At 43.4% G+C, this 27,720-nt stretch overlaps 2 protein-coding genes across 3 annotated transcripts; one reads left to right on the top strand and one right to left on the bottom strand.

Moving 5' to 3' along the window:
• Window positions 1-4,081: 4,081 nt before the first annotated feature.
• slc26a5 (solute carrier family 26 member 5) lies at window positions 4,082-23,130 on the top strand. Of its 2 annotated transcripts, none has more exons than XM_079294512.1 (18): window positions 4,082-4,207; window positions 6,380-6,593; window positions 8,455-8,594; window positions 8,898-9,008; window positions 12,239-12,420; window positions 12,681-12,845; window positions 13,017-13,252; window positions 13,488-13,635; window positions 13,940-14,053; window positions 14,157-14,234; window positions 14,477-14,572; window positions 14,919-15,025; window positions 15,222-15,291; window positions 15,400-15,492; window positions 19,928-20,032; window positions 21,141-21,335; window positions 21,582-21,636; window positions 22,370-23,130. In XM_079294512.1, the coding sequence occupies exons 2-18, from the start codon at window positions 6,436-6,438 to the stop codon at window positions 22,573-22,575; spliced, it is 2,259 nt and encodes a 752-aa protein (XP_079150638.1). In that variant the 5' UTR covers window positions 4,082-4,207; window positions 6,380-6,435; the 3' UTR covers window positions 22,576-23,130. The 2 variants fall into 2 exon arrangements, with proteins under 2 accessions (XP_079150638.1, XP_079150637.1); XM_079294511.1 differs by having other exon boundaries at window positions 6,377-6,593.
• Window positions 23,131-23,285: 155 nt separating this feature from the next.
• psmc2 (proteasome 26S subunit, ATPase 2) lies at window positions 23,286-27,491 on the bottom strand. Its single transcript, XM_079294513.1, has 12 exons — window positions 27,337-27,491; window positions 26,999-27,036; window positions 26,821-26,902; window positions 26,545-26,644; window positions 26,060-26,191; window positions 25,887-25,959; window positions 25,669-25,764; window positions 25,254-25,418; window positions 25,061-25,148; window positions 24,534-24,736; window positions 24,284-24,380; window positions 23,286-23,551 (listed from the first exon to the last, which is right to left on the bottom strand). Exons 1-12 carry the CDS (start codon window positions 27,407-27,409, stop codon window positions 23,394-23,396), a joined length of 1,305 nt encoding a protein of 434 aa, XP_079150639.1. The 5' UTR covers window positions 27,410-27,491; the 3' UTR covers window positions 23,286-23,393.
• Window positions 27,492-27,720: the final 229 nt, after the last annotated feature.

Below are 27,720 nucleotides of genomic sequence, written 5' to 3'. Positions count from 1 at the left end.
TTGGAAACTGTACAATAAATTGTGAAATGTAGTGTTATTGTTGCACAAGTTGAAAAAGGGTCACACAGTCAGCTAACTAACTCTTTAATGTTAAATAGATTACATCAAAGTTTGCTAACATTAGCAAACTTTACTAGCTGTAATAATACACGACCACAAACGGCTATAGCAGCAAAACCCCTGTGATTTATGAGTGTATTTATTTGGGTAAGAGCAAACCCTTTTGTTGCTTATGAATTCAACTTTTCATTTGTAAAAGGAATGGTGTGTTATTTTTTCATACAAAAAGTAACGCGGTACAAAAGTAGCCATTTTCTCCAAGCCAAAACCGGTCTGATATGCTACGTCAGCACTTACCAGAATTCCCATGGCTACATCATACTGTCAAAGTGCTTTACACAGAAAGCTGTTTTGGATCACGGTAAGCAAATTCACACAAGAATGTTTTGTTTATTTTAGTGTTAGAGTAAACACACAGATAGCTAACGTAAACTAAAGGCCGACGCCACAGGTGAACTATAAAATAGTAGGGTTATTTTGACAGGCTCTCCGAGTTTCAGCAGTTTGGTTGACATATTTTCGCCCTGCTGTTAGTTAGTATTAGCCTTTTCTTCTTTTTAAATAACTGAGGACTGTAAATTTAAATTGTATGTACCAAGTAGTAGAGGTGAAATGCTGTCCACTATTTGTTTGAAACATGTGGCCAGGAATTACACTTTAATTCACCGGACCCAAGACCGGCATGGGACATTAAAGCGATGCAGCTGTAATCTTCTAATATTCCAGCGTGGAAATGTCCTTCCTGAAAGCTTCAAGGTTGATTGGCTTTCTGTTTTCAAGACAAGGAAACGAAGGCTCTCAACAACTTTGTTTTGCAATGAGTTTTGAAACGTGATTCATTTTATAGACTCAGGGCTATTATAGTCAAGGGTGCCAAACCATAAAATCATATCATGAAACAGATATTGCCTACATTGGGACGGTATTAAATCAGTATGTCTAAGCCAATATCAGGAGGTACATGTCTGCAATTAGAAACTCACTCTGACTGTGGGATTGTTGGAATTTATTATATTGGAGACATGGCTTTGTACTCATTCTGTATGCAGATTTGAGGCTTTTACTTGATCTTTATTTTTGTTCTTTAACTTTTCCCCCCATAATAAACATTACTCCAGTTTACAATATTGTTTATAAAGCAAGTCTAATATCTTAACATATAGGGTAAATAAAACCTTTAGCTGCTACAGAGCGGTTGCAAACACAGTTGGTCACAGTTCCACATTACCAATGACTTTCAATAAATCACATTAGAAGCATAAAGGCGCCTACAGTAGTTTTGTAAATGTTGTCGACATAATTGTGGCTGTGTTACCTGTAGATTTTTACTGACACACAAGCACCAGCTGCAGGATTCAGCGTTGCAGTGGTTGGACGAGTCTACACTGATCTGTCCTATATCTCCCCCTTGAGGTTTTCTTTCCTCCACAGGGACATAACACGTGTGGAGTGTGTACAAATGGGAAATCTGCAGTGGTGCTGAAGTCAGTCAGCTAGAGTAAAATGAGACGCATTCTTTTCTTCTTTGTCCACGGGGGCCGACCAAAAAAGACACAGTATGAAAGAACCCCGTAGTAGCTTTAAACTCCACTATATTCTAAAGAGAAACATTTGACAATAGTAGTTAGTAATTATAGTTAATTTGCAAATTCGGATTTGACATACAGAACCTACTGTAAGATCAAAAGTAAGATGCATCACTATGAATTGCATTAAATAAAACCCAGTATTAAGCAGTTCATATTTTAGCTGCTACATGAAAATACTGTTTATAGGGTAACATTGTAATACATTTTTTAAAATATAAAATACAATAACAGTGACAGGGGCCAAAAGCTTCATGACTTTTACACCAAATGTCTGTACAGAGGCTGTTGTACATGTACATTTGATGTTAGTTAAATTCAAAGCACTGGACTCATTGACCGTTGTTATTTCTGGCAGCACATGTTTGACCATGTCTGCTGTTTTACTTAGCAGGGATGACAATGCAATTAGCGCAATAAAAAAAAGAAAATCAATATGATTGTCTGATTTATGTTTGTTTTTTGTTTAAAAAATCTTAGAAAACACTTTGAATCTGTAGACGACTGCCTAATAGTCTTATTGCCATTTGATGACAATTGCTCATATACTGTAAGCCTAAATAAGTATATTTATTATTTTGAACAAAGGTTAAATGTTATTTCACAAGTTTCAAAAAGTGCCCCCAATTTTTTGAAAATGCCCCTGGATTTCAGTCAGTGGGGGCAAAAATTGCTCCCAAAACAATATGTAAATTTCCTACCCTGATAGGCCGGCTCGCAGGCGCTGACACGTCAAAGAATACACCCAACATGTGAAACTAAAGATCTGATTGGTTGAACACTATGACAATCAACAATATCGTCCCCATTCACTTAAACTGCACTGGATACACCTGAGACTCTGCAGGCCTCTGCCTCTGTTCTTACCTAGAGACACAGAGGTTTTCAGGCTCTGTTCTCTACTAGAAAGATTCATTGAGAAATAAATAAATATAAATGTATATATATCGGTACATGTGTACATACATTTATGAATATATATATATATATATATATATATATCGGTACATGTGTACATACATTTATGAATATATATATATATATGTGTGAATGACATAAAAAAGTTATTGATAAATACATTATTTTATTTACAAGGATACATGATTGAAAATGAATTATTTAACATAGCAACTGATTTAATTATTAACTGATTATTAATTTAGAAAAACTATATTATGAAAAAGAACTATGAATGAATGATAGAATATATGATTGAAAAACGGATTAAAACTAAAACCTTTACAGTATCTGTATATACAGTATAATCCTTCTGGGCAGGCATTCTAGGCACGGGAGCAGCAAAGGGGGGGGGGCAGCAGCTGGTGACGCAAACAGGAAGTCCTCTGTAGCATAGGCCGTCTCATTTTTGTTTGTGTTATAAAGACACAAATACACCTTCATAATATGACCTTCATAAGGGAGCCCCGTGACCACACGACAGGACATGACCCGGCGGTCCTGCTTTCATCACCCAGCTCCCTGCCCCCAAACAGACAGAGATCCACAAGAGACGGCGACCTCTCACTCGGACTATTTTTGAGTTCAATGTAATCAGACTTCGCTTTCATTAGCGGCCCTATTAAGTACGAGAACCTAAGAGGGCCAGATAACCACAAATGGTCACTGTTTTGACAGTCAAGTGGTTTAGTAAAAGGTAGTTATGACCTAACCATGTTTTTCTGTTCACAAGTCCTTATTATTATTATTATTATTAAGTTAAATGTGCCCTGCGATAAACTGGCGACCTGTACAGGGTGTACCCTGCCTTCGCCCAATGTCAGCTGGGATCGGCTCCAGCGCCCTGAATGGTATAAGCGGTTTGGATAATGGAATAGAATGGAATGTATTACATTGCCTTTCATTATGCTCCTACATAACTGAATAAAATAAATAAAGGACATGGGCTGGGTGTCAACATTTGTGCCATTGTTTTCTGCCCAATCCATCAGTTTTAAAAAGGCTTTGCCGATGTAAGAAATTGTAATTGAACAGACGAGACCCCTACAATTAATTTAACATGAAAGATCATGTCCTTTTGAAAATAAGGGGATTACCAGGGGAACATTTTGATGAATAAAGAAAATTAACTTATGATATGCGGACACTTGCTCAACAACCATACATTTTGACTTAACTTTAACATAAATCTTCCATATGATTATTACCGGAAAGCTAATAACTGCCAAATTCCCAGCTAAATAACAAACAAACACACATGTTAAACTGAAAGTCATGTGACATCAAAGCATTGGTAATCTGGGAAGGACAGCTACGGCCCACGGTTTTTAGGACTACAAACTGGCCTGAGTGCAAGAGAAGAGCGCATGCGTTAGGATCAACGCTCAAATTTGCAGACCGGAAGACGAAAAGAAAATTCAGTGCAGAGTAACTCATCCTTTCAGCATAGCCTATCTGTGTATCATTACAGGTTGCCTCCGACTGCTGTCCTCCTCGAAGGACGTTGCTCTTGTTAAACTTTAACCAACTCCAGAAGCCAGTTAAACTGTAACTTCATATTCTCCTTCAGCCAGCAGCATCCCCACAGGAGCTGGAGTACGGAGGTATGAGTCCCGGCTTTACTAGCATCTTTATGTTAGCTTAAATGCTGAACTGTGGAGAACCCCCAAAATCAAAAAGCTCTCCTGTCACAGCGAGGATAGTACAGTTGGTCACTGGCTAATACCTGTAACCCGAACACTGCTGTTCATTTTCTTTTCTTGTTTTCTCACATTTCAAAAATATGAAGTCACCGTTTGTCCATCATCATCGTGCTAGCTAACGTGACGGAAAAGGGAAGAAGCGCGAGGCTCTCAACGTTTGTGAGTCAGAGACTGAATCGGGAAACACTTAAAAAAGAGTTCAAGTTACTTCTACTTCTGGAACTGAAAACCCAGAGTTTCACTCATGTCAGGGTTAAGTAACTCACTAAACCTGCTCAGTGAAACAGGCCCCCACATTACAAATATACTGTGTGTGTGTGTGTGTGTGTGTGTGTGTGTGTGTGTGTGTGTGTGTGTGTGTGTGTGTGTGTGTGTGTGTGTATGTATGTATGTATATTACATGGTATTACATCAAATCTGACAGACTTGCACAACCTAAGAAAACATTGTCGTCATCCATTTCTCTTGTAAAACATTCATTCATTCTGGGCAGCAGTCAACATCCGAGTCCAACTGCACTCTTTCTACATAAAGCACAGACTTTACTCCATAGATGTGGATGAGGACGTGCGAGTTTAACTGGTTATTGTAAGTTCATGCGTTGGTCATGATCAGCGGTTCCACTCCAGTAAGGTCCATATTTCTACTATTTTTATGTCACCAGACAACAAATCTTATTTCCGTAATGAAGATGGATAATCGATCGTGGTAATGCTGTTGAAATCCTAAATGAATGTTCCAACAAGCCTCTGCATCGTAATGTTTCAACAGACACTAACCCCTGCGTGTAGTTATTCACTTTTGGTCCCTCTAGTAACAAAACGAGAGTTAGTCATCTCTAATCTGGATGATGTGAGCTGCACAGTGTAGAGTATCGTTAACATAAGATGCATGTCCGTAGTCTTTCATATAAAACATAAGCAATGTGGGATAACCTACAGAAGTTGAATCACAAGTTAATCTGTGTGGATCACAGCTTCCCACAGCTGACAGTCATCTGTACGCGGTGTTTGAGCTCATACGTTTAACTCACAGGCTGCATGGATGCACAGACAGGTCTCAGATCGACTCCACATCTGATTAATAACGATATATGATACAAATATAAGACGGACAACAGAGCATTTCTTAAAGGATTTATTGACGTAAGTATTTTGAACAGGCATCGACACCTACCACCAACTCTGTCATTCACTCTGGTCCTCGTGATGTGTCCTCGTTATCTCAACCACAGCCTCACCAACGAGTAGTAGATGTTCCAGCAAACTGTTCCATTTATATTCTTTCAAAATAAACCGTAGAAACTACATGAAAGAGAGAGGAGAGGCGATCGACATGTTTATTTCTTGTTCATTCGACGTGGGTCCTGAAAGGCCACTCTTATGACACGTCTGCCTCACACACTCGAAAGTAAACGGTTAATTCAAAACCAGTTACACTCGCACACCGGGACTTTGGAGAGAAATGTTCTCCACCCACCGGATCTTACCGTGAACTGGCATAACAAAACAGATATTTGCTAGAAATCTGTTAAACCATTGACTCAAAGGTGGTAGCCTTGCAGATCCAACCGAAGCCTCTCTTATCAGCACAACGATCCACAAACGCACATGCCTGGGTGGTTATCATCCCTCCCACTCTTGTTATCACGTATATATATATATATATATATATATATATATATATACATATACATATATATATACGTGATAACAAGAGTATATATGTATATATATATATATATACATAACGTATATATATATGTATATGTATATATATATATATATATATATATGTATATATATATATGTATATATATATATGTATGTATATATATGTATATATATATGTATATATATACATATATATATATATGTATATATATATATATATATATATATATATGTATATATATACATATATATATATACATATATATATATATATATGTATATATATACATATATATATATATATATATATGTATATATACATATATATGAGTGGTGAACCTAAAGGCAAACCGGTTTGTGTTGGAACAATGATCACATCTTTTCTTTTGCTTCTTAGCAGACAGCAAGTGCAGACAGACCGATGATGAACGACAGCGGAGAGACGGATCCTCAGTGATGGAGCAGGAAGAAGCCGCAGCTGGAGAAGAGGCCGACTCACAGACGACGTACAGGATAGAGCGCCCGGTCTACGATGAAGCCTTCATCAGGGCGCATCTTCTCACCCACAAAGAAAGCTCCACCACCCTCCGACAGAGGCTGGCACACCAGTTCCGGTGAGTTTATACTGAGCACCTGCCTCTGGATTCGTCCTGCTGAAGTGCTGTGAAGCAAATCATTGATTCAGTGGAGGTACATCCGCACAAGTCAAAAAGGAAATACTCCTACAGGGCTCAATCAAGTCTGTGTATTTCTGTTTATGTAACTCGTCATATTGGGTGCTAAAGACGGTAAAACATATTGCATCTGATAAGCAATGTAGATGCAATAAAACAAAAAAAAGACATTATAATTGTTGATGAAAAAATGGAACCATAGAGCAAAGTGTGGGTGCAGCAGAGAAGTCTGCACGGCTTTATGAAATGTAATCTAAATGTCTGGTATCCAGTCTTTTCTTTTTGGCATTCAAGATTTTAAATGTATTTATTTGTACAAAGAGAATATCGAGCATACAGGCTCACAGCCCAAAGGACGAGTACCATCATGTACGGCTCACATTCACACGTTACTGTGTTGTTCAAATACTTTTATTGATTTAATTTGCTCACAAATCTTGACATTTATGCTGACTAGGAAACTGCTGCATTTTTTTACACTATTTCCCAAAATAATGTCAAATAAAAAAGAGCTGGAGAGAAAGGAAGAGAAATAAAAGAAAAATGAAAAGGGGGGGGGGAGGCTGTAATTAATGATTATTTTTCATTGAATCTCCCAAGTAATTTCTTTTGTTTAATTGACTTATGGTTTCGTCTTTTAAAATGTCACAAAATATGATTTGATATTTGATGAACAATGATACAGAGCAGGGAGAGTTGACTTTATGATTGACCTAAATGTCAAAGTAGTCGATTACTTGTTGAAGAGGAGTCAGCCGACTGATAATTCATTTTATTTTTAAGACATTTCTTTAACATAAAGACATACAAAAGGCAGTCCAGTGTGGTTCTCAGATGGATATTCACACGTTTGATGTTATTTAACATCCCCCCCCCTCTGCCTGTGATTACCTGGCCTCTGGCCTGTGCTTCTGTTATGTGTGAAACACTGTTAATACGGTTTTCTTTTGAGAAATGCATTCAGAATGCTTTTTAAATCATTTGTATTTCTGCCCTCCCGGTGTACAAACACACAACCTCTGAACTCCCGTGCTGTTTTGTGACGTCTCCATCTAAGCTACAGCAGCTCAGACCTCGTAACATTCGGTGTCTGATCGGAGATATTACAGAAACATTTCCATGGACATGTGAACACAGATGCACAACATGTTTTCCAATAGCTGCAGTGAGGAATAAAGAGCAAGTCGTTAATTATAATACAGAAATATCTCTATGAAAGCTATGCTGCTATGCTATTGCTCTCTACCACAGTGAGTGACTAACGATGACTCAGCAAGTATATTGCCGGTTTCAATATCTGTGACAACAGGGGCGAACTAATCAATTAAATTCTATGTTTATGTACTACACCCATTATATACTTGAATTTGAATTCCTCGTTCATTTCTGACCAATTTGTCATGTAAGTGCATGTAAAGAGTTTATTAATGACCCACTGGTATCAGAGTGGTGCTCGATATCAGCCGATACTCACAGCACAGGTATCGCTATCAGGACCGGAAAAGTCAGATCGATGCATCCCTGAGAAAGATGTGCTAACTTATCGCTGTAAAGGTGATTAAAAGTCTGGTGAGTGGAGCAACTATTCCCGTCAGTGATGAAGAAGGTGATTGTGTATCACACGTTACCTGACCCAGTATGCCCTTTATGGAGTCCAGAAACTAAAGTAATAAACCCATCATGGAGTCCAGGAAGACTTTCTGTAGTTAAAAATATGCCTTTTCTGGAATGGGCCTTGAGAAGTCTGATTTATTATTATCTTTTAATTACAGACTGAATCCGCTTGTCTCCGTTTTTATAGGTGTTCATCACAGAAGGCCAAGGCGGCAGCTTTGAGCTTTCTGCCTATTCTAACATGGCTGCCATCATATCCGGTCAAGCAGTACCTGTTTTCAGACGTGGTCTCGGGTCTCAGCACGGGAGTCGTGCAGCTCCCTCAAGGTCAGTGACCGGCAGTCCTTTCCAGACATGCAAATCATTTAAAACATCAGACGAGGGGAAACCATTTGGAAGAGAAAGCCCTAAAAAGACACGACTTTCACTGATTAATGAAGCCAGAAATGTTATGTCTTCCAAGGTTTTGTACAGTAGCCACAAGCTACGTGTGCAATGACATGGGGGTTAATGTGTGAGGCTCCCCACTGTCTTTGTTTTGGTATCTCTGTAGCTCTGAGGTTGTGGTGCAAGCACTTGGCTTCTGGGACGGTTGACTTTATTTATCTCTCCCTGTGCTCTGCTCCACAGGCCTAGCCTACGCCATGCTGGCTGCTGTGCCTCCAGTTTATGGTCTGTACTCGTCATTCTACCCCGTCCTGCTCTACACCTTCTTTGGCACGTCCAGGCACATATCCGTAGGTGAGAAATCAACTGAAAGCCTCTTACTTTTGGGTCATGAATCTCCTCGTAGCTGGTGTCTGGTGCCACCTGCTGTGGTTGGTGCTAATATGGAGCAAAAAAACAAAAGAGACATGTGACAGATCCCGTTCTATCTTTTGTCTCTGTGTGTGTGTTCTACATTATATACAATGTGTGTCAAAAGGTTTTGTTAGTGCACTTTACCACAATGCTAATCCTGTTTGTTGCTGTTTTGTGTTGTAAATGAATGGTGGATGCTGTTAAGCTGTAGTCAGTCAGTGGGCTTTTCACCAGGCCAGGTTGCTTGCAACACTATGATCAGCTGAAGCTGCCTGTTGCTCTGTCCCACACCAACGGGCTACATCACTGCTCTGGGTATCGGCTCAATCAACTATCTGAAGATTCACAAGTAACACTCCGATCAGAATTACGAGATGGCATGTGGAGGAAATGTTTTCACTAAGTTGTGATAACCGTGTCCTCAGCTGACACGAGCAGCAGGAATGTGACATTTCAGTGTCACATTCCTGACGCCACTCCTGACATCCCACCCGTCTCCTGACAGCCCACCCGTCTCCTGACAGCCCACCCGTGTCCTGACATCCCACCCGTGTCCTGACATCCCACCCGTCTCCTGACATCCCACCCGTCTCCTGACATCCCACCCGTGTCCTGACATCCCACCCGTGTCCTGACATCCCACCCGTGTCCTGACATCCCACCCGTGTCCTGACATCCCACCCGTCTCCTGACATCCCACCCGTCTCCTGACAGCCCACCCGTGTCCTGACAGCCCACCCGTGTCCTGACATCCCACCCGTGTCCTGACAGCCCACCCGTCTCCTGACATCCCACCCGTGTCCTGACATCCCACCCGTCTCCTGACATCCCACCCGTCTCCTGACAGCCCACCCGTGTCCTGACAGCCCACCCGTGTCCTGACATCCCACCCGTGTCCTGACATCCCACCCGTCTCCTGACATCCCACCCGTCTCCTGACAGCCCACCCGTGTCCTGACAGCCCACCCGTGTCCTGACATCCCACCCGTGTCCTGACAGCCCACCCGTCTCCTGACAGCCCACCCGTCTCCTGACATCCCACCCGTCTCCTGACATCCCACCCGTCTCCTGACATCCCACCCGTCTCCTGACAGCCCACCCGTCTCCTGACAGCCCACCCGTGTCCTGACATCCCACCCGTCTCCTGACAGCCCACCCGTCTCCTGACAGCCCACCCGTGTCCTGACATCCCACCCGTCTCCTGACAGCCCACCCGTCTCCTGACATCCCACCCGTCTCCTGACATCCCACCCGTCTCCTGACATCCCACCCGTCTCCTGACAGCCCACCCGTCTCCTGACAGCCCACCCGTGTCCTGACATCCCACCCGTGTCCTGACATCCCACCCGTGTCCTGACAGCCCACCCGTGTCCTGACATCCCACCCGTGTCCTGACATCCCACCCGTGTCCTGACAGCCCACCCGTGTCCTGACATCCCACCCGTCTCCTGACAGCCCACCCGTGTCCTGACATCCCACCCGTGTCCTGACATCCCACCCGTGTCCTGACAGCCCACCCGTCTCCTGACATCCCACCCGTCTCCTGACATCCCACCCGTCTCCTGACATCCCACCCGTCTCCTGACAGCCCACCCGTCTCCTGACATCCCACCCGTGTCCTGACATCCCACCCGTCTCCTGACAGCCCACCCGTCTCCTGACATCCCACCCGTCTCCTGACATCCCACCCGTCTCCTGACAGCCCACCCGTCTCCTGACAGCCCACCCGTCTCCTGACAGCCCACCCGTGTCCTGACATCCCACCCGTGTCCTGACATCCCACCCGTGTCCTGACAGCCCACCCGTGTCCTGACATCCCACCCGTCTCCTGACATCCCACCCGTGTCCTGACAGCCCACCCGTGTCCTGACAGCCCACCCGTGTCCTGACAGCCCACCCGTCTCCTGACATCCCACCCGTCTCCTGACAGCCCACCCGTCTCCTGACAGCCCACCTGTCGGGCTACTTGGAAAAGAAAGTCATCTCGAATGTCAAGCTCATTGCTATGAGTCCATCTGACGAATGGGCACAATAAGCTAAACCTGCTCCACCGTTTTGAAACAAAAGGTCTGATGTGAAGTGAACAACAGGAAGCAGGTGGGTGCACTGTCAAACGCTGCCTCTGCCCAAAAATGAGCCTGATGGCAAGTTGCTGTGGAAATGATGACCCCTTAACTTCTGGCAGAGAGTGAGAGGGAATAACTGGGCTGCTGTTCAAGTGCTGGGCAAGATGGCCTTTATATATATATATATATATATATACACACACACACACACACACACAGTGCATGACCCCACAGTCGCACTGAACTGGATTATCTTACTGAACGGCAGGACGAGAAAACCGAACACGCTGCACGATATGTTGCTATGCTGATGGAGCAGAATATATTAAATGTAACGATTTAGTGTCTACTATTTTATGCAGTTATTGTAGTGTTGCATGTAGCTATAAAATGCTTTTTCTTAATGTTCCATTGCAAACGTGTACCACCTTCTCTGTTGTGAGGGAGCTCCTAACATCCGGCTGTGAGGATGTTTTCTCTTCAGAGGCGGTGTACCATTACCATTGCCTGTATTCTCTGCCGGCTTATGCAACCTAGTTTAACGGTTTGGTTAGGTGCTGCTCTTCCCCTGTTTCCTGCAGTGAGGGCCAATGCTGATAAGAGGCCGTGTACCTGGGCGACTGACAGACTTGGATGGGCGGAGAAAATGGCGAACTTTGAGGAGTATAAAAGATCCAAACGTTTCCTCGGCGCGATTCCACGTCGGCTCACGTCCGTGTGTCCGTCGTTGTGGAAAGTATAATCGAGGCTTTAGGAGGTGTTCGATCGGAGCAGCAGGATTGAGAAATTCACCCGCTTGACTTCTTTGTTTCCAAGAAAGGGCTCCAAGCCATCTCAAATGTCAGCCTCAACCTTTAAACAAAAGACATGATTTGAAGTGAACAACAGAAAGCAGTTGGCTGTGAAAATGATGACCCTTAACTTCTGGCAGAGAGCGAGACTGATTAACTGGACTGCTGTTCAAGTGCTGGGCAAGATGGCCTTTTCAATCAAAGGGATACTGCCCGAACCCACAGTTACAGTGGACAGCTTGATACTGTTCAGAACAACGATTGAGCCACAAGGCGTTGTGACAGATGAGTGCTCTGCTTGTGTGATCTGCAGGCACCTTTGCAGTGATAAGTCTCATGATCGGGGCCGTTGCAGTGAGGGAGGTCCCAGACTCCATGTTTTACGTCCTGCCCACCAACGGATCCAACGCGTCCGCCGTCCTGGACGTGGAGGCTCGTGATGCCAGGAGGGTGCAGGTGGCCGTCGTGCTCACGACGCTGGTGGGAATCATCCAGGTGAGCCTCGAAAAACAATCCGCCGCACTCAGTCTGCAACTGAAAGCTGCTGTTGATTTCAACCCCCCCACATGGCGTCTCTTCATCCCAGTAAAGTGATACAGCTTGCTGAAATCTTCTCACGCTCAGAAATCCCTGTTTACCCAAAGCGGCAGCCTGTGTGAATCACTGTTGGCGTATCAACGCCGTGATTTCATGTTTTTATTTGAAACAGAACGATGTGGCTTGGTCTTATCCCCTTACCTCTTTCTCTCTTTTAGTTTACTTTCGGTCTTCTCAGGTTTGGCTTTGTGGCGATCTACCTTACAGAGCCCCTGGTGCGAGGCTTCACTACAGCTGCTGCAGTGCACGTGGTGGTCTCTCAGCTGAAGTACCTGCTGGGGGTGAAAACACAGCGCTTCAGTGGGCCCCTCTCTGTCATTTATGTACGTTTCAATCGCTTTTTTAACGGTTTGTAAGTGGAAAGAGCGCAAGAGGTGCCTCCTCAATTGGGGATTTGGGAGATTTGGTTTTTTTACTGCCTTTTTTCTAGGTGTGGTTTTGTTGTGCGTTTGCGATGATTGTATGCATCATGAATGGTTACACTCTTGCCCCAGAGTGTCAAGGCGGTACTCAGTGACATCACCAGCACCAACGTCTCCACCGTCATCCTGGGCCTGGCGTGCATGGTCTTCCTGTACACGGTCAAAGACCTCAACGAGCGCTTCAAGAAGAAGCTGCCCATCCCCATCCCCGGAGAGATCATTGTGGTCATCGTGGCAACCGGCGTCTCGTATGGACTGTCCTTATCGGGCGACTACAAAGTGGACGTGGTTGGGAAGATACCAACCGGGTAGGTTGATGCATTCTCATTTCTGGAATTTAGAGAGTGTATTTCAGTCGTGGGACTTTACAACTGGGAGATCCGGATCTAACCAAAGAACTTCAGTAGATACATGTCATATCTTAAATGCATTGATTTTGTAGTTTTAGGCTCTTTTTCAAGCCGTAAAGGAGCCATCGTAACATCGCAGCCCAAAAAAACATTTACACACCGGGATAAGAAGTGTTATCTTGTGTGTTCTCAGGCTTCTCCCTCCTGCCGTGCCGGAGTTCTCTCTGCTCCCCAGTTTGGTCACAGACTCCTTTGCCGTCGCAATTGTGGGATTCTCAATGGGCATCTCACTTGCCAAGACCTTCGCCCTGAAGCACGGCTACAGCGTGGATGGCAACCAGGTGAGTCTGGACATCTTGGGCCACGGACGCTTACCTGACAATCTGTGCGCTTACACGCACGTATGGTGGACATGCACCAAATCCGGCCAACAAACGGAAACCTGGTGGAACCCAAAAGGGTGCGGTTTGCTCTCGGTTTGCTCTCCATAGAAGACGAATAGGATCCGTCGTCTTCACATACGTCCACTGATTTTGTGTGTGTCCTCTCATCAGTGCCCGAAGGAGCTGCAGAACACTTTCACATTTTTATTCCGTTGCATTTATTTGAATGTTCTGGGATAAAACCTTTGTGTTCTGCTTCCAGGAGCTGATCGCCCTTGGCCTGTGTAACTTCATCAGCTCTTTCTTTCAAACCTTCGCCATCACTTGCTCCATGTCGAGGAGCCTGGTGCAGGAGAGCACTGGTGGAAAAACACAGGTAGCACTTAGACAGCAGTGGTTATGCTATCTGGCCTGACTGAATTGGGTTGTAAAACAACAGTTAGAGTGAGACAATGTTGACGCAGTCTTTGTGTATTCAGATCGCGGGGCTGCTGGCCTCCCTCATGGTGCTGCTGGTGGTGTTGGCCATTGGTTTCGTCTTCCAGCCGCTCCCTCAGGTGGGTGACGCTGCCGCTGATGCCACACAGCTTCCAGCTTCCTGTCTGGCAGCTCAGCGCCACAAGTGGAGCTGCAGACACTTTTATCTTCTTCCCAGTCTGTTAAACAAACAGTGGCTGATGGCTCCACTGATACAGAATTCAAGTCACAAACACGAGTTAATGGGCCACGTTTCACCTCGTAAAGTCTTTTCTAATGTCTTCTTGTATTGTTTTGTTCTCCCGTCGGTTCGGTTTCCCAGACTGCACTGGCTGCCATCATCATGGTGAACCTGCTGGGCATGTTCAAACAGTGCAGAGACATTCCTGCGCTGTGGAGGACCAGCAAGATCGAACTGGTCAGTCTGTCAAATCGAGCTCAACACAATGAAAATGTTGCTGTGCAGTAGAGTTCTTCCCCGAAAACACATTTGTCTCTTTTCTGCCATTCTTGCGGTATAAGTCCAAAAAATATGGTTTTGCTCTCCAGAGCCGCGTGGCATCTGAAAATATCTTGTAAAACAGGATAACCTGTTTTCTTTCACTGTCATGGTCAACCTGGGACAGAGAGCCACGTAGAGTCAACCACAATGTGATTGTAGATTTGTAATCTTTCCTTCTCGCGTTGAGTTTTTTAAATATTTTGTTCCCTTGTTTAGATGATGAAATAATGTTTAATTCTGTGTCTTTCTTCTTCTCTCTCAGGCCATCTGGCTGGTGGCCTTCGTGGCGTCTGTGCTGTTGGGACTGGACTATGGCCTGCTGGTGGCCATCGCATTCGCCATACTTACAGTCATCTACAGAACACAGAGGTACTGATTCTACCGCTGCTTGTCTTTAGTCCGAACGTGTGTTTATTTCATTACCTACATTCACTGAATACACTTAATGCCACACATCACAGCGTGTCAATACATGTGTGTAAACTGCTTTGGGTGGTGCTCCAAGGGTTACAACACAATACTTAATGCAAAGGTTGTGTTTTTCACCTTTCTCCGTGTCTTCCAGCCCGAAAAGTGCCATTCTGGGCCATGTTCCCGGAACAGGGCTGTACTGTGATGTGGATGAGTATGAAGAGGTGAGTCTGTCACAAGAGAAAACACCAAAGTCTGAACCCAGGCGAAACATTTCACATCAAGTGTGTTGGTCAGAACTCTAACGCCTGTGATCTGTGTTTGGTTCCCAGGCGGCTGAGTATGACGGGATTAAGATTTTCCACTTCAACTCCTCAATCTACTTTGCCAACAGTGACCTTTATGTGAACGCCCTCAAGGAGAAGGTAATCCAAGCTGTGTGTTCATGAAGTACTGCGCAGAAGGTAAAATAAACCCTGTCCCCTTTACTTCTGTTGAACAGAGGAACTGTGGAAGTGAGCTGTTTCTATCAGGCTGTTTAAGGTGCAATGAAGTCTGGAACTGACAAACAGGATAATATCATCACTCCTGCTGCTACCCAGAGATATGTTAATGTGTGAAAACAATTCCGTGGCTGGCAGATTGCCTGTTTAAAGATATGAGCAAACAGTTGTAACATGACAACACAAAGAGAGGTGGAAGGAGGAAGACAACATGCTTCTAGAGAGCCTCTGACATCAGGGTGCTGTTCTTAGTATGTGGATGACCAATGAAGTTATCTGCATAAGAATACTGACATGAGTGTGGATATTAAAAAGTATCCGGGACTGTTGTCAGAGCAACAAGTCCTTAAAGCAGGGGTCTCAAACTCCCGGCCCGCGGGCCGAATCTGGCCCCCCCACGTCATTTCATGTGGCCCGCGAATCCGCCAGCAATTTTTTTTTTTTTTTTTTAAATTAGACTAATAATAATAAAAATATCTCCATAGTCGAAATTATGAGATAGAAAGTCGAAGTTATTAGATAGAAAGTCATAACTATGATAGAAAGTCATAATTCTGAGATAGAAAATCAAAAGTATGAGATTGAAAGTCAAAAAGATGAGATACTGAAACAGTTAGAAGCAGCTCTTTGGCTGGTTACTGTACATTTAACATGGAAGTGTATTGTGAGCACATTGAAGACTACTTTAAACTGTGAATGCAGAGAGTTATTTAACAATATGTTAAGAGTAGTTACATTTACAACCGGCTCTTTGTGGGCGACCGTGATGCTGATGTGGCCCGGAGTGAAAATGAGTTTGAGAGCCCCGCCTGAAAGGGATCATTTGGATGTTTGGTTGTATGAGCTACTTCTCCGTAGTCAGTAGATGGAGATTAGAAGAGCAGGCAGGAGTACCAGCACAAGAGCAAAGCGATGTACTGCTGTGGACGTGTTTTCGACACGAAACATATATCAGTTTAAGTGTCGCTCTATATTTAGAATATTTTCACCGCTTCAAAGCCAAAAGACTCCTTTGGCAAAAACAGTCATTTTACCTGACAGAACACAGGAGCTGCAGATGTACGGCTGCCTCCATTGGTTAGTTTGTTAGTGCTATTGCGAGACTTTGGTGTTTTAAAGGGTTTGTTCAGATTCACCAAAGTCACATAATAACACAAAATAACCGGTCAAGGCAGCGGTGGACCAGCAACTCCCGTGTTACGCACGGTAAAATAACTAAATGTGTTTGGCAATGGAGCTGCTGGAGTTCCCAAAGAGAAAAGGCTTTCAGACGGTAAGGTAGGACAGTGAACATATTCTAAATATATCAGACACTTCCACTCATAATGATTGTGTTTAGGCCCACAGAAGTACAGTGCTTTGCTCCTGTCTGTTTCTCCAAACTCCATCGACTGTAGTAAAACACTGACTATGGAGAAGAACGTCACACAACCACATTTCTGAACATCCAGACTATCCCCGAAATCCAAACCCGTTAAAGTTCACTTCATTGACAGTTAATGGATCAAGACCAAGACGTTTTCGGGTGAAACCCATACATCTACTCATTTTATATTCAAATAGCTTGCTCTCTTAGACTTATTATAAAAGACTGTGGATATATGTTGTGTAAGTATCACTATTACATTTTCATAATGAAGAGTTAGTCCCGATAACTTCATCCAGGTTCAACAAATCACTCCTCAAACAGGTTTCAGAGAACCAAATGACCAGGATTCAAACTAAGAGGATTATTTTATGCTGATATCAGCATGTTGGCCTCAATAGGTAGGGCCACGTCTGAAGAATGGGGCCCAGGGGTAGAGAGTAAGTCCAGACTGCGATCTGTTTGGGTCCAGAAATATGCTGTCTGTTTCTGTGAGGGACGATTATCTGGTCATGAAACAGTCTCAGTGTGATACCGATGCCCCTACATGAGTAAACATCAACGAGAAGATTGTCAATAGCTGTGTAGTTATTCTCTGAATGCTTGCTGAATTTGGATGAGAAACTGTCTGGATGGCAGATATGAAGCTGGAGCTGCAGAGGTTTCCTTCAGCCAGGCTAGCGGTCTCCCTCCACCAAAGTACAGTAGTAGTGAATGGCAACACAGATTATTTGTGAAAATCAAAAAAAAATGTTAAAGACTAAAAGCAATGTTCCCTCTAATTTTTCATGTGTCTGGGCATACACACAAGCTCCCTGAGCACACTGAGGACCACTGTGAGCAACATCAGATGTGCACGCTGTGGCCACACACCAGTATCACACCTGTTCAAAACCTTGGATCATAGCAAGTTACATGGCTTATTAAAAGAATCAAATTACAGCAGCAATTTTCACTAGTTTACTTTTAATATAAGTGATTTGACAAACTTTAAAGGAAAAAGACAAAAATCTTGTTGTTCATGAGATGTGTAGTATGTTTTATGTGAGAGTCCTGCTTGGCCATGGGAAGAGTCTTGCTTTGGCCTGTGTGAGGTCCTGTTGTGGCCTGTGTGAGGGTCCTGTTGTGGAAGAAATGATACATATACACCTTTCAGACGTAACATTTTGTTCACATTAAAACATTCACATGTTGCACAATGACGTGTGCTGTAGCTTGTGTGATACAGTGTAAATTCCTGTAACTCTGTCTGTAAAATATGTAATTACTCAGTTTTTTATTATCATTTCTACTACCCATAAATTATCTAGTAGTAACATAATTTAATGATTAATATCCATAAGTAAAAAATCTTAATAAATGTCACTAGAATATGCACAAATCTGACTTAAATTTTACCTTATTTTTCACGTCTGTCCTTCTCACTTCTCCAATGGTTGTACACTTTGTCCAGGTTGATGGCTTCGTCTGCTTCTTGCTTTGACTTTATGTCGCTGCCCGTTCGTTTCGCCATGATAAGGGGTTAGCATTTGCGTCTCGTAACTCCGCCGCACTGTTGATAGCTAGCTAACCTGCACGGCGCGAATGGGCAGGGCAATAGTGTCAATGCTATGATTGGCTGCGTAGCGTAAGTGAACCGAATCGTATCATTGGCTGGACACCTGTCACTCACTGAGTTACGTTGCAAAATAGTACAGAAAACAAAATTATTATTATTATTATTATTGGTTTAATTGATTAGATAAGATTAGGACTAATATTAGATATTAATTAATACGTTTATGTTGAATTTTATTTTATGCGCTGCATAGATTTTCTTGTGCGCTGAGAATGTGCGAGCAGTGCGCGATTGCTCAAGCGCGCAGCTTAGAGGGAACATTGACTAAAAGTGATTCAAGTGGTACATTTAAAATGACTTTTAGTGTTATAGAATGCCAAAAGACTCTGCAGTCTGGGAGAATAAAAACCCCTGAAAAGCTTGATCTAGTGTCTGTGGTGACGGGTTTCCAAGAGCTCAATGAGGTCTAACAGCCGTTGGCCTGGGCAGGAAAGTGTAAGAAATTTGAGCAAAAACCGGGGTGGTTAGTAGATATAATAAAAGTGTTTAATAATTCATAATTAAGAATTCATAATTAGTCATAATAATAAGGGTTTTGGGAATGCATAATTAAGATAAACATAAAGTGCTGTAGGATTATAGAAGGGAGTAAGTCATAACTGACAGGATTTGAATGTGTTAGCTGCTCAGGGAGAGAGAGATGTGGAGACAGGCGTTTACTGAGGTGTGAGAGAAGTTAGCCAATAGAAATTGAGATAGACGGAAGGGGAGGAGTCGCGAACGAATATGAGGGCGGGATATAGAAAAGCGTTTTTCTCTTCCCGTTAGTTCGGGTCCTGGGGAAGACGTGTTCTCCTGGGACTGGGAGGAGTTTTTTCCAAAGTGGGTTAATAGTGTAATATTTCATGAGATTAATGTACACCATTGTATAACTGTAATTGCAACGGCAGGATTAAAATCCTTTCTGACGGTAAACCAGTTTCGGTTACGTTTTTAGCGCCGTGTGACTGAAAAGCTATCAGTCCACGTGTGCTGGCCTGCTCCACTCTCATCGTGAGGAGTTTTTTCCCTCCACAAATGCAGCAGTTTCTTGTTACGGAGGACATTAGAATGAGTTAGATTAAAGGATGATTACATTAGGCCCTTTCTCTTAGGGTGGATGTTGCCCTAAATGTACGAGTTATTAGATTTACTTGGAGACAGCGGTCATTGTGCCGAGTGTACAGCTGAGCAAATAAAGTTCTCTGGATTTACTCATTGTTTTTAACAGAATGCACCGTCGTAAAACAGAACGGTACATGAATGTATACATATTCCTGAGTGAGTTAACATGTTGAACCAGAAGCAAGAAGAAATGTGACTTTTTGGCAGCTCTATTTGAAGAGTCAAACAGTTTTACTGACTGCTTGCTGCTGTTGATGATGTCTCTACAGACGGGGGTGGACCCTGAGGCCTTGCAAGCTGCCCGGAAAACCCAAAAGAAACGGATGGAGAAGGCAAACAGCACCCCTACCCCTTCACTGAAGACGTGTGGCAGGGTGAGTCCTCCTTTCTTCTCCCCCTGGTTGCTTGTTGCTGTTGTACACAGTCAGATTTGTTGAGTCAGCATGATGCATACTGCATCTCTTTGTCTGTCGTGTTGGTGGTTTGTGAGATCTGAGAAACCAGTTTCGCAGGCTGCTGCGTGATAGCAGCTCGTGTCAGGTGTGATTCTGGAAAGAGACGCTAGAAAACGGTCAATTGGATTTGATCAAACCCAAGAATACCATTGTTTACTTGTAGTAGCAGTCAATTTAAAGATAAAGTCTAGAATTTGGACATTTTTGACTTTAGCTCCCCACAGTGGTAGTATCAGAAAAATACACACATGACAACCTGAAACTAGGGATGCACCGATCGTGTAATGGTGGGATGATCCCGATGCTTGAAATAATAGTGTGGTCGATAACGATGTTGTTGTTGTTTATTTATTCCCCTTTTGTGCCAGGGAAAAAAAAATCTTCATCATAAAGAAATAACTGTTTTAAAGCATAGAGTGTATAAAGGAAGTCGGCGTCGTCACAGCAACCTTTTTGTAGAACCAGAAGTGACCGAGAGGGCGGAGTTACGTAGATCTGAACTGTATCAGACATGTTCAGGAGAGCAAAATGTTACTATTATCTTGAATGAACTGAAAACTCACTTTGAAAGGGTTAAAGCTGTAAGACGAAAACACAGACAACTCCCAGACGGGACAACGCCGTGGTAGCACCCTGTCAATCAGCGTGTAGCCCCGCCCTAAAGCATCCCCTGCTTTATGGTCTGTGTGACTCTAAATGGACCATAATGCACTAAATGAACATCATGCTGTATTGAAGAAGACTTGAAACTGGAGATTGAGACATAAACTCATGTTTACAATGTTTACTGAGGGAATAAATCAAGAGAGAAGTAGAGTCATTTTCTATAGACTTCTATACAACCAGACTTCTGCAGTAGCTGCATTATGCTGGCTGCTATTGTTCGAGTCCGACAGCAAATAACTAACACCATCGGTGAATGCCATCTTGTTTGCGGATTGGCCGATAAGTCGGTGCATCCCTGTCTGAAATACCATGTGGCTTGTTGAATTGCTGTCATGAAATCACTGTATTTTATTGGTTCCAGAACAAGCAGCAGGAAATGACCCATGAGGTTTTGTCCCATGAGCTCGTGGCGGACAAGGAGAGGAACGGCCAGTTGGAGTCCCATTCAGAAGAGTCCGTCTTCCTTGGACCTCCTCTGACTGCCGTCCACTCCATCATCCTGGACTGGACGCCTGCCACCTTCATCGACTCCGTGGGAGCCAAAGCCATCAAACAGGTTCTTCCATTTGTTTATTTTTTCCAGTTGAGGGTATTTTCAGTACCAGGTTCACTCCAACAACAGGGCCTCTAACAGTGTGGTATCAGGACGACTTGTGCAAGTTCGGGGGAGGAAAGTGGAGACGTTAATGCTCTGAAGTTCCTCTCCTGTGCTGCTGCAGCGTCACTTCAGGATTGCTTGTAGGAAAATGTGTGTTGCAGAAGGATTCAACCTCAGGAAGTAAGTCAGTATTTGTCTCTGCAGGTTATCAAGGAATACGCAGCTGTGGACGTTCAAGTGGTCACAGCCGGCTGCAGCAGTAAGTCATCTCTGTCTGTTTGAACGTAGAATGTATAACTCTTTCACATTAACGCCCTGTTTTATATATTCTGTTGAGTTGTTGAGCAATTTTCAAATCTAGAGAATTCTGTAGTTTTAATGAAGGTAACAGTGCGTTTCATTTGGTCGCCTGTCAATGAAGTCAAATCCCCTTAGCACATGCGCTGTGGTTGTCTGCCATTAATTGACTTCTTATCCAGTTTTAAGCCACGTTTTTAAGATACACTTTTTAGATTTTGGTCGTTTTGAACCATATATTTTCACCGGATGAGGTCATTGGTCATCTGGTTCTGAGGTTATCGGAGAAACAAGCTGAGCAACCACATGTTTGTTTTGGAGAGGAGGAGAATTCGGCTCTTGGTAAAAAACCTCCCTAACGATGAACACTAAAGGAATCCTACTCGGGAGAAGCTGACCGAAAAGACAACAACTCCCATGATCCCTAATTCTTTCATCGTATCTTAATCTCTAATATTGTCCAAATACACTCAGTAGACAGTTTTAGATACACATGGCTCAAACTAATACAAAAGAAAAAGGATTTATATATATATATATATATCTACATCACCACTACAGCCTTCAAAACTGCCCATAAAGATGAATCATTTTGTAATGCTTCATCTATTCATTTGATCAGGTTCCTTCATGGTACCAGAACACAGTTTCTAGCTGCGTCTGACTGATCCTTTATCTCTGCTTTGATCCACAAGGAAGCCTGCTGTCCGAGCTGGACACCTTACAGTTTTTCAACGGGGTCGTGACCCCGACGATGGTGTTCCCCACCGTCCACGATGCTGTGCTGCGCTGTCGGTGCTCAAATCCCCGCCCAACAGCCACTCCGACCGATGGAACAATCCGACAGGCGACGCCTCTAACCGAGGACAGCAGATCTGGGACTGTAGGTGTGATGACCTGAACAATCACTCATATTGAATAGAGGGTTCGTAGCATTTAAAAGATTATACCAGTAGAGTAACGCCGGCACCAATAGAGTACTTCATTTTATACTTTTTGGTGGCATTTCGGAACGCTGAACTGCCAACTCGGTTAAATGCGTCACGCTCAATGGGTGACTGTAGCTTAGTGGGCCAATCACAAGTTGCATTACATTTAAGAACGCTTGCGGCGATTTGACTGCGTTTAAGACCAAATAGTTTTTTTTCTAGTTGTGTGTCTAAAGAGGATTAAATGCAGGGATGGTTTGACTGGAGTGTCTGTACTTGGTGCTGGCTCATTGGTAGCTGTTCCCTCTCATGGAGCACGGAGGAGTCTTACAACCTGAAATACAAGGCGCTTTTGTGAGGCTTGTATCCTATCAGAAATTCAGGACTGAGTTTCCAACAGACATTCCTCTCGTCTTTTTGTAGTTGTGTTTGAATGATCACTGTATTTAATAAATAAGCTGCTGTTATCAAAATGACGTGTGAGAACAATTTCCAGTTCGTGGTGGAAACTTGAAGCCCTTTACAATGCTGGTATCAAATGTTACTGAGTTGTGTCTTGATGGATTCATGAGAATGTATTTATGGATTTAAACCAGCAAAAGCGTCATCATCGGTCAATTTGCAGTGTCATGTTTGTTATAGTAACAATTGTACAGCATTTAGAAAATCACTGAGACTCAAATCTGGAATAAACTTTATTTTTAAGTGAACAAGAATGACAACAAAAAGGACTATTTTTTGACTCGACTCTGCTTCTCTTGTCGGTGGAACTCCTCACACACAAACACACTTAGTTGTAGGTCATGTATCTGGGAGTGGCGCTGAACTTGGCGTAGGACTTGATGACCTTGTTGACGGCTTCCAGGAAGTCTTTCTCTGTGGCGATCTTTCTGCGAGCTCTGATGGCGAACATGCCGGCCTCTGTACACACACTGCGGATCTCGGCACCTGGCAGGAAACACACCAAATGTCATGTTCAATCATTCGTGTAGCAAACACCCTCTGGTTTGTGAGATGTTTCTATTCTGCGATATAGTACAGTAAAAAAAAAAAGTCTTCAGACCGTGACTTCATTACAAGCAAACAGGCTCAACTGCATTTAGACAGACGGCGTCTCATACTTATGTCACCCAACAGATTGTATCTCACATATCTCCTCCCTCATCATTGTCTGTGTGGTGAAAACCATGCAGTACCTTCAAAATCGCTGCCCAGGGCAGCTGTGGCTACAGACGTAGCTTACCACCACCGGTATGACTGGGCGAATGGTGTGCATGGCACCTTGTAAAGCGTCTTTGAGTACTTAGAAAAGCGCTATATAAAAATAAAGAATTATTAAAACATCAACGGTAAAAATAGCATAAGAACGAATATTCAATATTCAAAGAAGTGACAAAATGTGCTGGTGCCCCTTGTGGCGACGCGCAAGTGCTGCACTAGTAAAGAAATATTTTAGGGCAAATTTGTGACCGAGAGTAACTACGAAAATTGAAAACGGGCGACAAACAACTGAGATGATGAACAAAGTTCAGTGTTACGGTGACCCTGGAATGATGCTTTCAGAACAGGAAGCGAGGGAAAGCTAGAGCTACAGGATGATGCGGGAGAAATCTAGAAGGAATGTGAGTCTTTCAAAATCAAAGACTGAACAGTGATTGAATTCTGCAGTGTCCGTCTTACCGGTGCTGTTGGGACAGAGGCGAGCCAGCAGCTCAAAGCGAATGTCTCTCTCCACACTCATAGAGCGGGCGTGGATCTTGAAGATGTGCGTGCGACCCTGAAACACAACGCAAACCGGTGTGAGGCTAGGGGTTCATTACAGAAAAAAAACAGCTACACAAAGTAGAGATGAGCAGACACAATCCACCGGCATGTTTTTATGGCCGATTTATGAGAATCTAGCTGCGTGTTTTGTGAACGCTGAACTCACCTCCAGGTCAGGCAGGCTGAACTCGATCTTCCTGTCCAGACGTCCGGGTCTCATCAGGGCCGGGTCCAGGGTGTCCGGTCGGTTGGTGGCCATCAGTACTTTGATGTTGCCTCGGGGGTCGAAGCCGTCCAGCTGGTTGATGAGCTCCAGCATAGTCCTCTGGACCTCGTTGTCTCCGCCGGCGCCGTCATCAAAACGAGCGCCTGGCGGTTCAAACAAAAGGATACGTTTGTGTTAATGTGGACGATTGATCTGCTTAAATGTTATGTAGGAATGTTCATTTTAGTTTCTTTACCACTGGTTATAAAAAACAACATTCAGTATTTCATAAAAGGAAAAAATATTGTACATAGAGAATTAATGTTGCACCAAAACTGGCTAAAATTATTTTTTGAAACATTTTTATGAGTTATTTTAAGACAGAATTTTCACCTTCAATTAAAGATAATTTTTTTTACACATGTCTCTCTTGATGTTATCCTGATGTGAGCGTGGTTTAAAAGTACAGACTGTGAGGCGAGCCTTACCTCCAATGGCATCTATTTCATCAAAGAAGATCAGACAAGCCTTCTTGGTCCTGGCCATCTCAAACAGTTCACGCACCATCCTGGCTCCCTACAAACAAAACAGACAAATCCAAACGTGAATGTTTACATCCATCAGGATTCATAGATCTAACAGCTGCTGTTCTCCTGCTGGTGCGACTCTCCTCACACTCACCTCTCCCACGTACTTCTGCACCAGCTCGGAGCCGATGACTCTGATGAAGCAGGCGTCTGTCCGGTTGGCCACCGCGCGGGCGCACAGAGTCTTTCCTGTGCCGGGCGGCCCGAACAGCAGCACGCCTTTTGGTGGCTCGATACCCAGACTGACAAACCTCTCGGGCTGGTGGGCAGAGGACAAACAGGATGATGGATAAGTCCCTCTCACATGACTGCAGACAAACGGCAGTTTTAATCCGTCCTGGCAATTTAGCTAGATTATTTACAGAACAGTGATGGCAGCTCTGTCTGTTTGTAAAATCGCTCCACAACTGGTGAATGGACGGTTCATTTGAGTCGGGGTGGTTGTTGTGACTAGGAAAAGATCTGGCAGTGATTCCGTTGTGGGATTTTCTTCATTTGTGAACACTCACGTGGAGCAGGGGGGTCTCGACCACTTCTCTCAGCTTCTCAATCTGCTCCTTACACCCACCCACATCACTGTAGGTCACATCAGGCTTCTCCTCCACCTACAACACAAAACTTCTTTTACTGCAGCTTGTTCTGGAAATTGCAGAAGCCTATATTGCGATTGTTCATGCTTCAGCTTTTCACAGATTTCTCTAAAAAGGGCCCCCGAGCAGATTCATACCTGCATCATGGTGACAGTTGGGTCAATCTTAGGAGGCAGAGGAATATGGATCTGATACTTGTTTCTGTCAACGCTGGGGAAAAAAGAAAAAAAGAGACCAAACTGAGCAGATTGTTTCACAAATGTGTCTTTTAAATCATCTTCGAGAGATTCAAATAACACTTCTGCCTCACCCGACTCTCATGCCCTCCTCAATATCCGTCGGGGCCACCTGGTCGCTCAGGTCTACCACAAACTTGGCAAACTGTTTGACGTTGATAATGTATTTGGGGTCCTCGGAGTCTGCGTTGATGATCTTTGTGCATCTGTTTGAATAATACACAGACACATTTAGGACTACAAATTGGATATGCTATACAAATCCAAACATGAAAACAAAGACATATTATGTACTGGAGGGGAACATTGTAAAACAGAAGTAAAACATAGTTTACGAGCTATCATTGGAGAATAAATCTTATTCTATTATTTTGACGGGAAGAAAAAGACATATGCTTTTTCAGTGTAATGCAGTAGAAAAGCTACGAAAACCAACTCTGACAACATCCTACCAAATATTTAGCAGCTACTAAAGGTATACAAAGAACTAAGCCACAATGCCATCACCCACTGTGATTGTTTTTTGTATTATTTATACTGTCTGCTAACTTTGCTTTACCTTGCAACCTGCAGCGGCTGTTCACTCTGCAGAGTCTGTTTGTCGGCAGCCAGATCCCAGAGAGCTGGTGGAGCCAGGCCGGTGTCTGACTCCTTAATGCCTGTCAAAGCCAAGAAATACAACAGGAACTTCAAACACAACCCAGCAGCCATCCGCTCACAACATCTGAAGTCAGGGATTTACTGAGAAAACTTGAGCAATGGCAACACATTTTCAACTCACATAAAGCACACAGCCTTGTGGTCATTAAAGCGTATATATGGTTTTATCACCCACCTGTCAGCTCGTTGATCTTTTTGAGCAGCTGCTGGATGTCATCTTCCACTTGTTTGATCTGTCTGGAGTAGGTGCTTTGACCCTGGAGATAAACAGCAAGCACCATATTAAGACGTAAGAATTAATAACCCAAATGTGCCAGATTCCACAGGTTACTGGCGGCTCAGGCCGTACTTACATAGGTTTTCAACAGGGCAATGTCCCCTTCATCCAAAGCTGTGAAGAAGGAAACATGAATGAGTTTGCATTCTAACATTGTCATTGGGCCCCTAGCACTGTTGTCGAACGCAGTTTATTAACTTCCCTAACGTTTTAAGATATAACACATTGTATAGTAACGTTAACTGATTTAACTACAAATACCTCAAGTGTTACATTTGCCACACCACAACGGTTATCATGGCCATTGGTAAAAAGTAGAGCTAACAAACAGAGCTAACGTTAGCTAAGTAGCTAGCTAATGTCGATGTTTCTTTTCAGTAAAGAACATTGATTTCATATAATGTTTAGATATACATCTGATCGGTCCATCGTCCTTCTCCTCTTCCTTCTTAGTCTTCATTTGGTCGTCTCCCAAATAGTCCGGCATTTTAAATCTGGAGGTAAACTGTTTCTCACAAAAACACCGAGCTGCTTCGGCAGCTAAACGGTACAATTACACAGCAGCTTTGGGTTTCCGCCAGTCACCGGAAATACATGTCGGAATTATTTTGAGGATGTACCACAAATTACTAAAAATTATTTTGTGTGTAATAAGCAACACTCATACAATTACAATTCTACATTGTAAATATTAATTAATTGCTGCAAATTAATATCACAATCAGTGTGTTTCCATCGAAGACGCGCTGTTTCGTAAAACGCGTATGCGGAACTGCAAAGGCCAAGAGGCACAGTCGC

This window comes from Melanostigma gelatinosum (genome assembly GCF_949748355.1).
Source record: "Melanostigma gelatinosum genome assembly, chromosome: 22".
In the NCBI taxonomy this organism is placed as follows: Eukaryota; Metazoa; Chordata; class Actinopteri; order Perciformes; family Zoarcidae; genus Melanostigma; species Melanostigma gelatinosum.
This window is presented reverse-complemented; position numbering and strand designations above follow the sequence as displayed.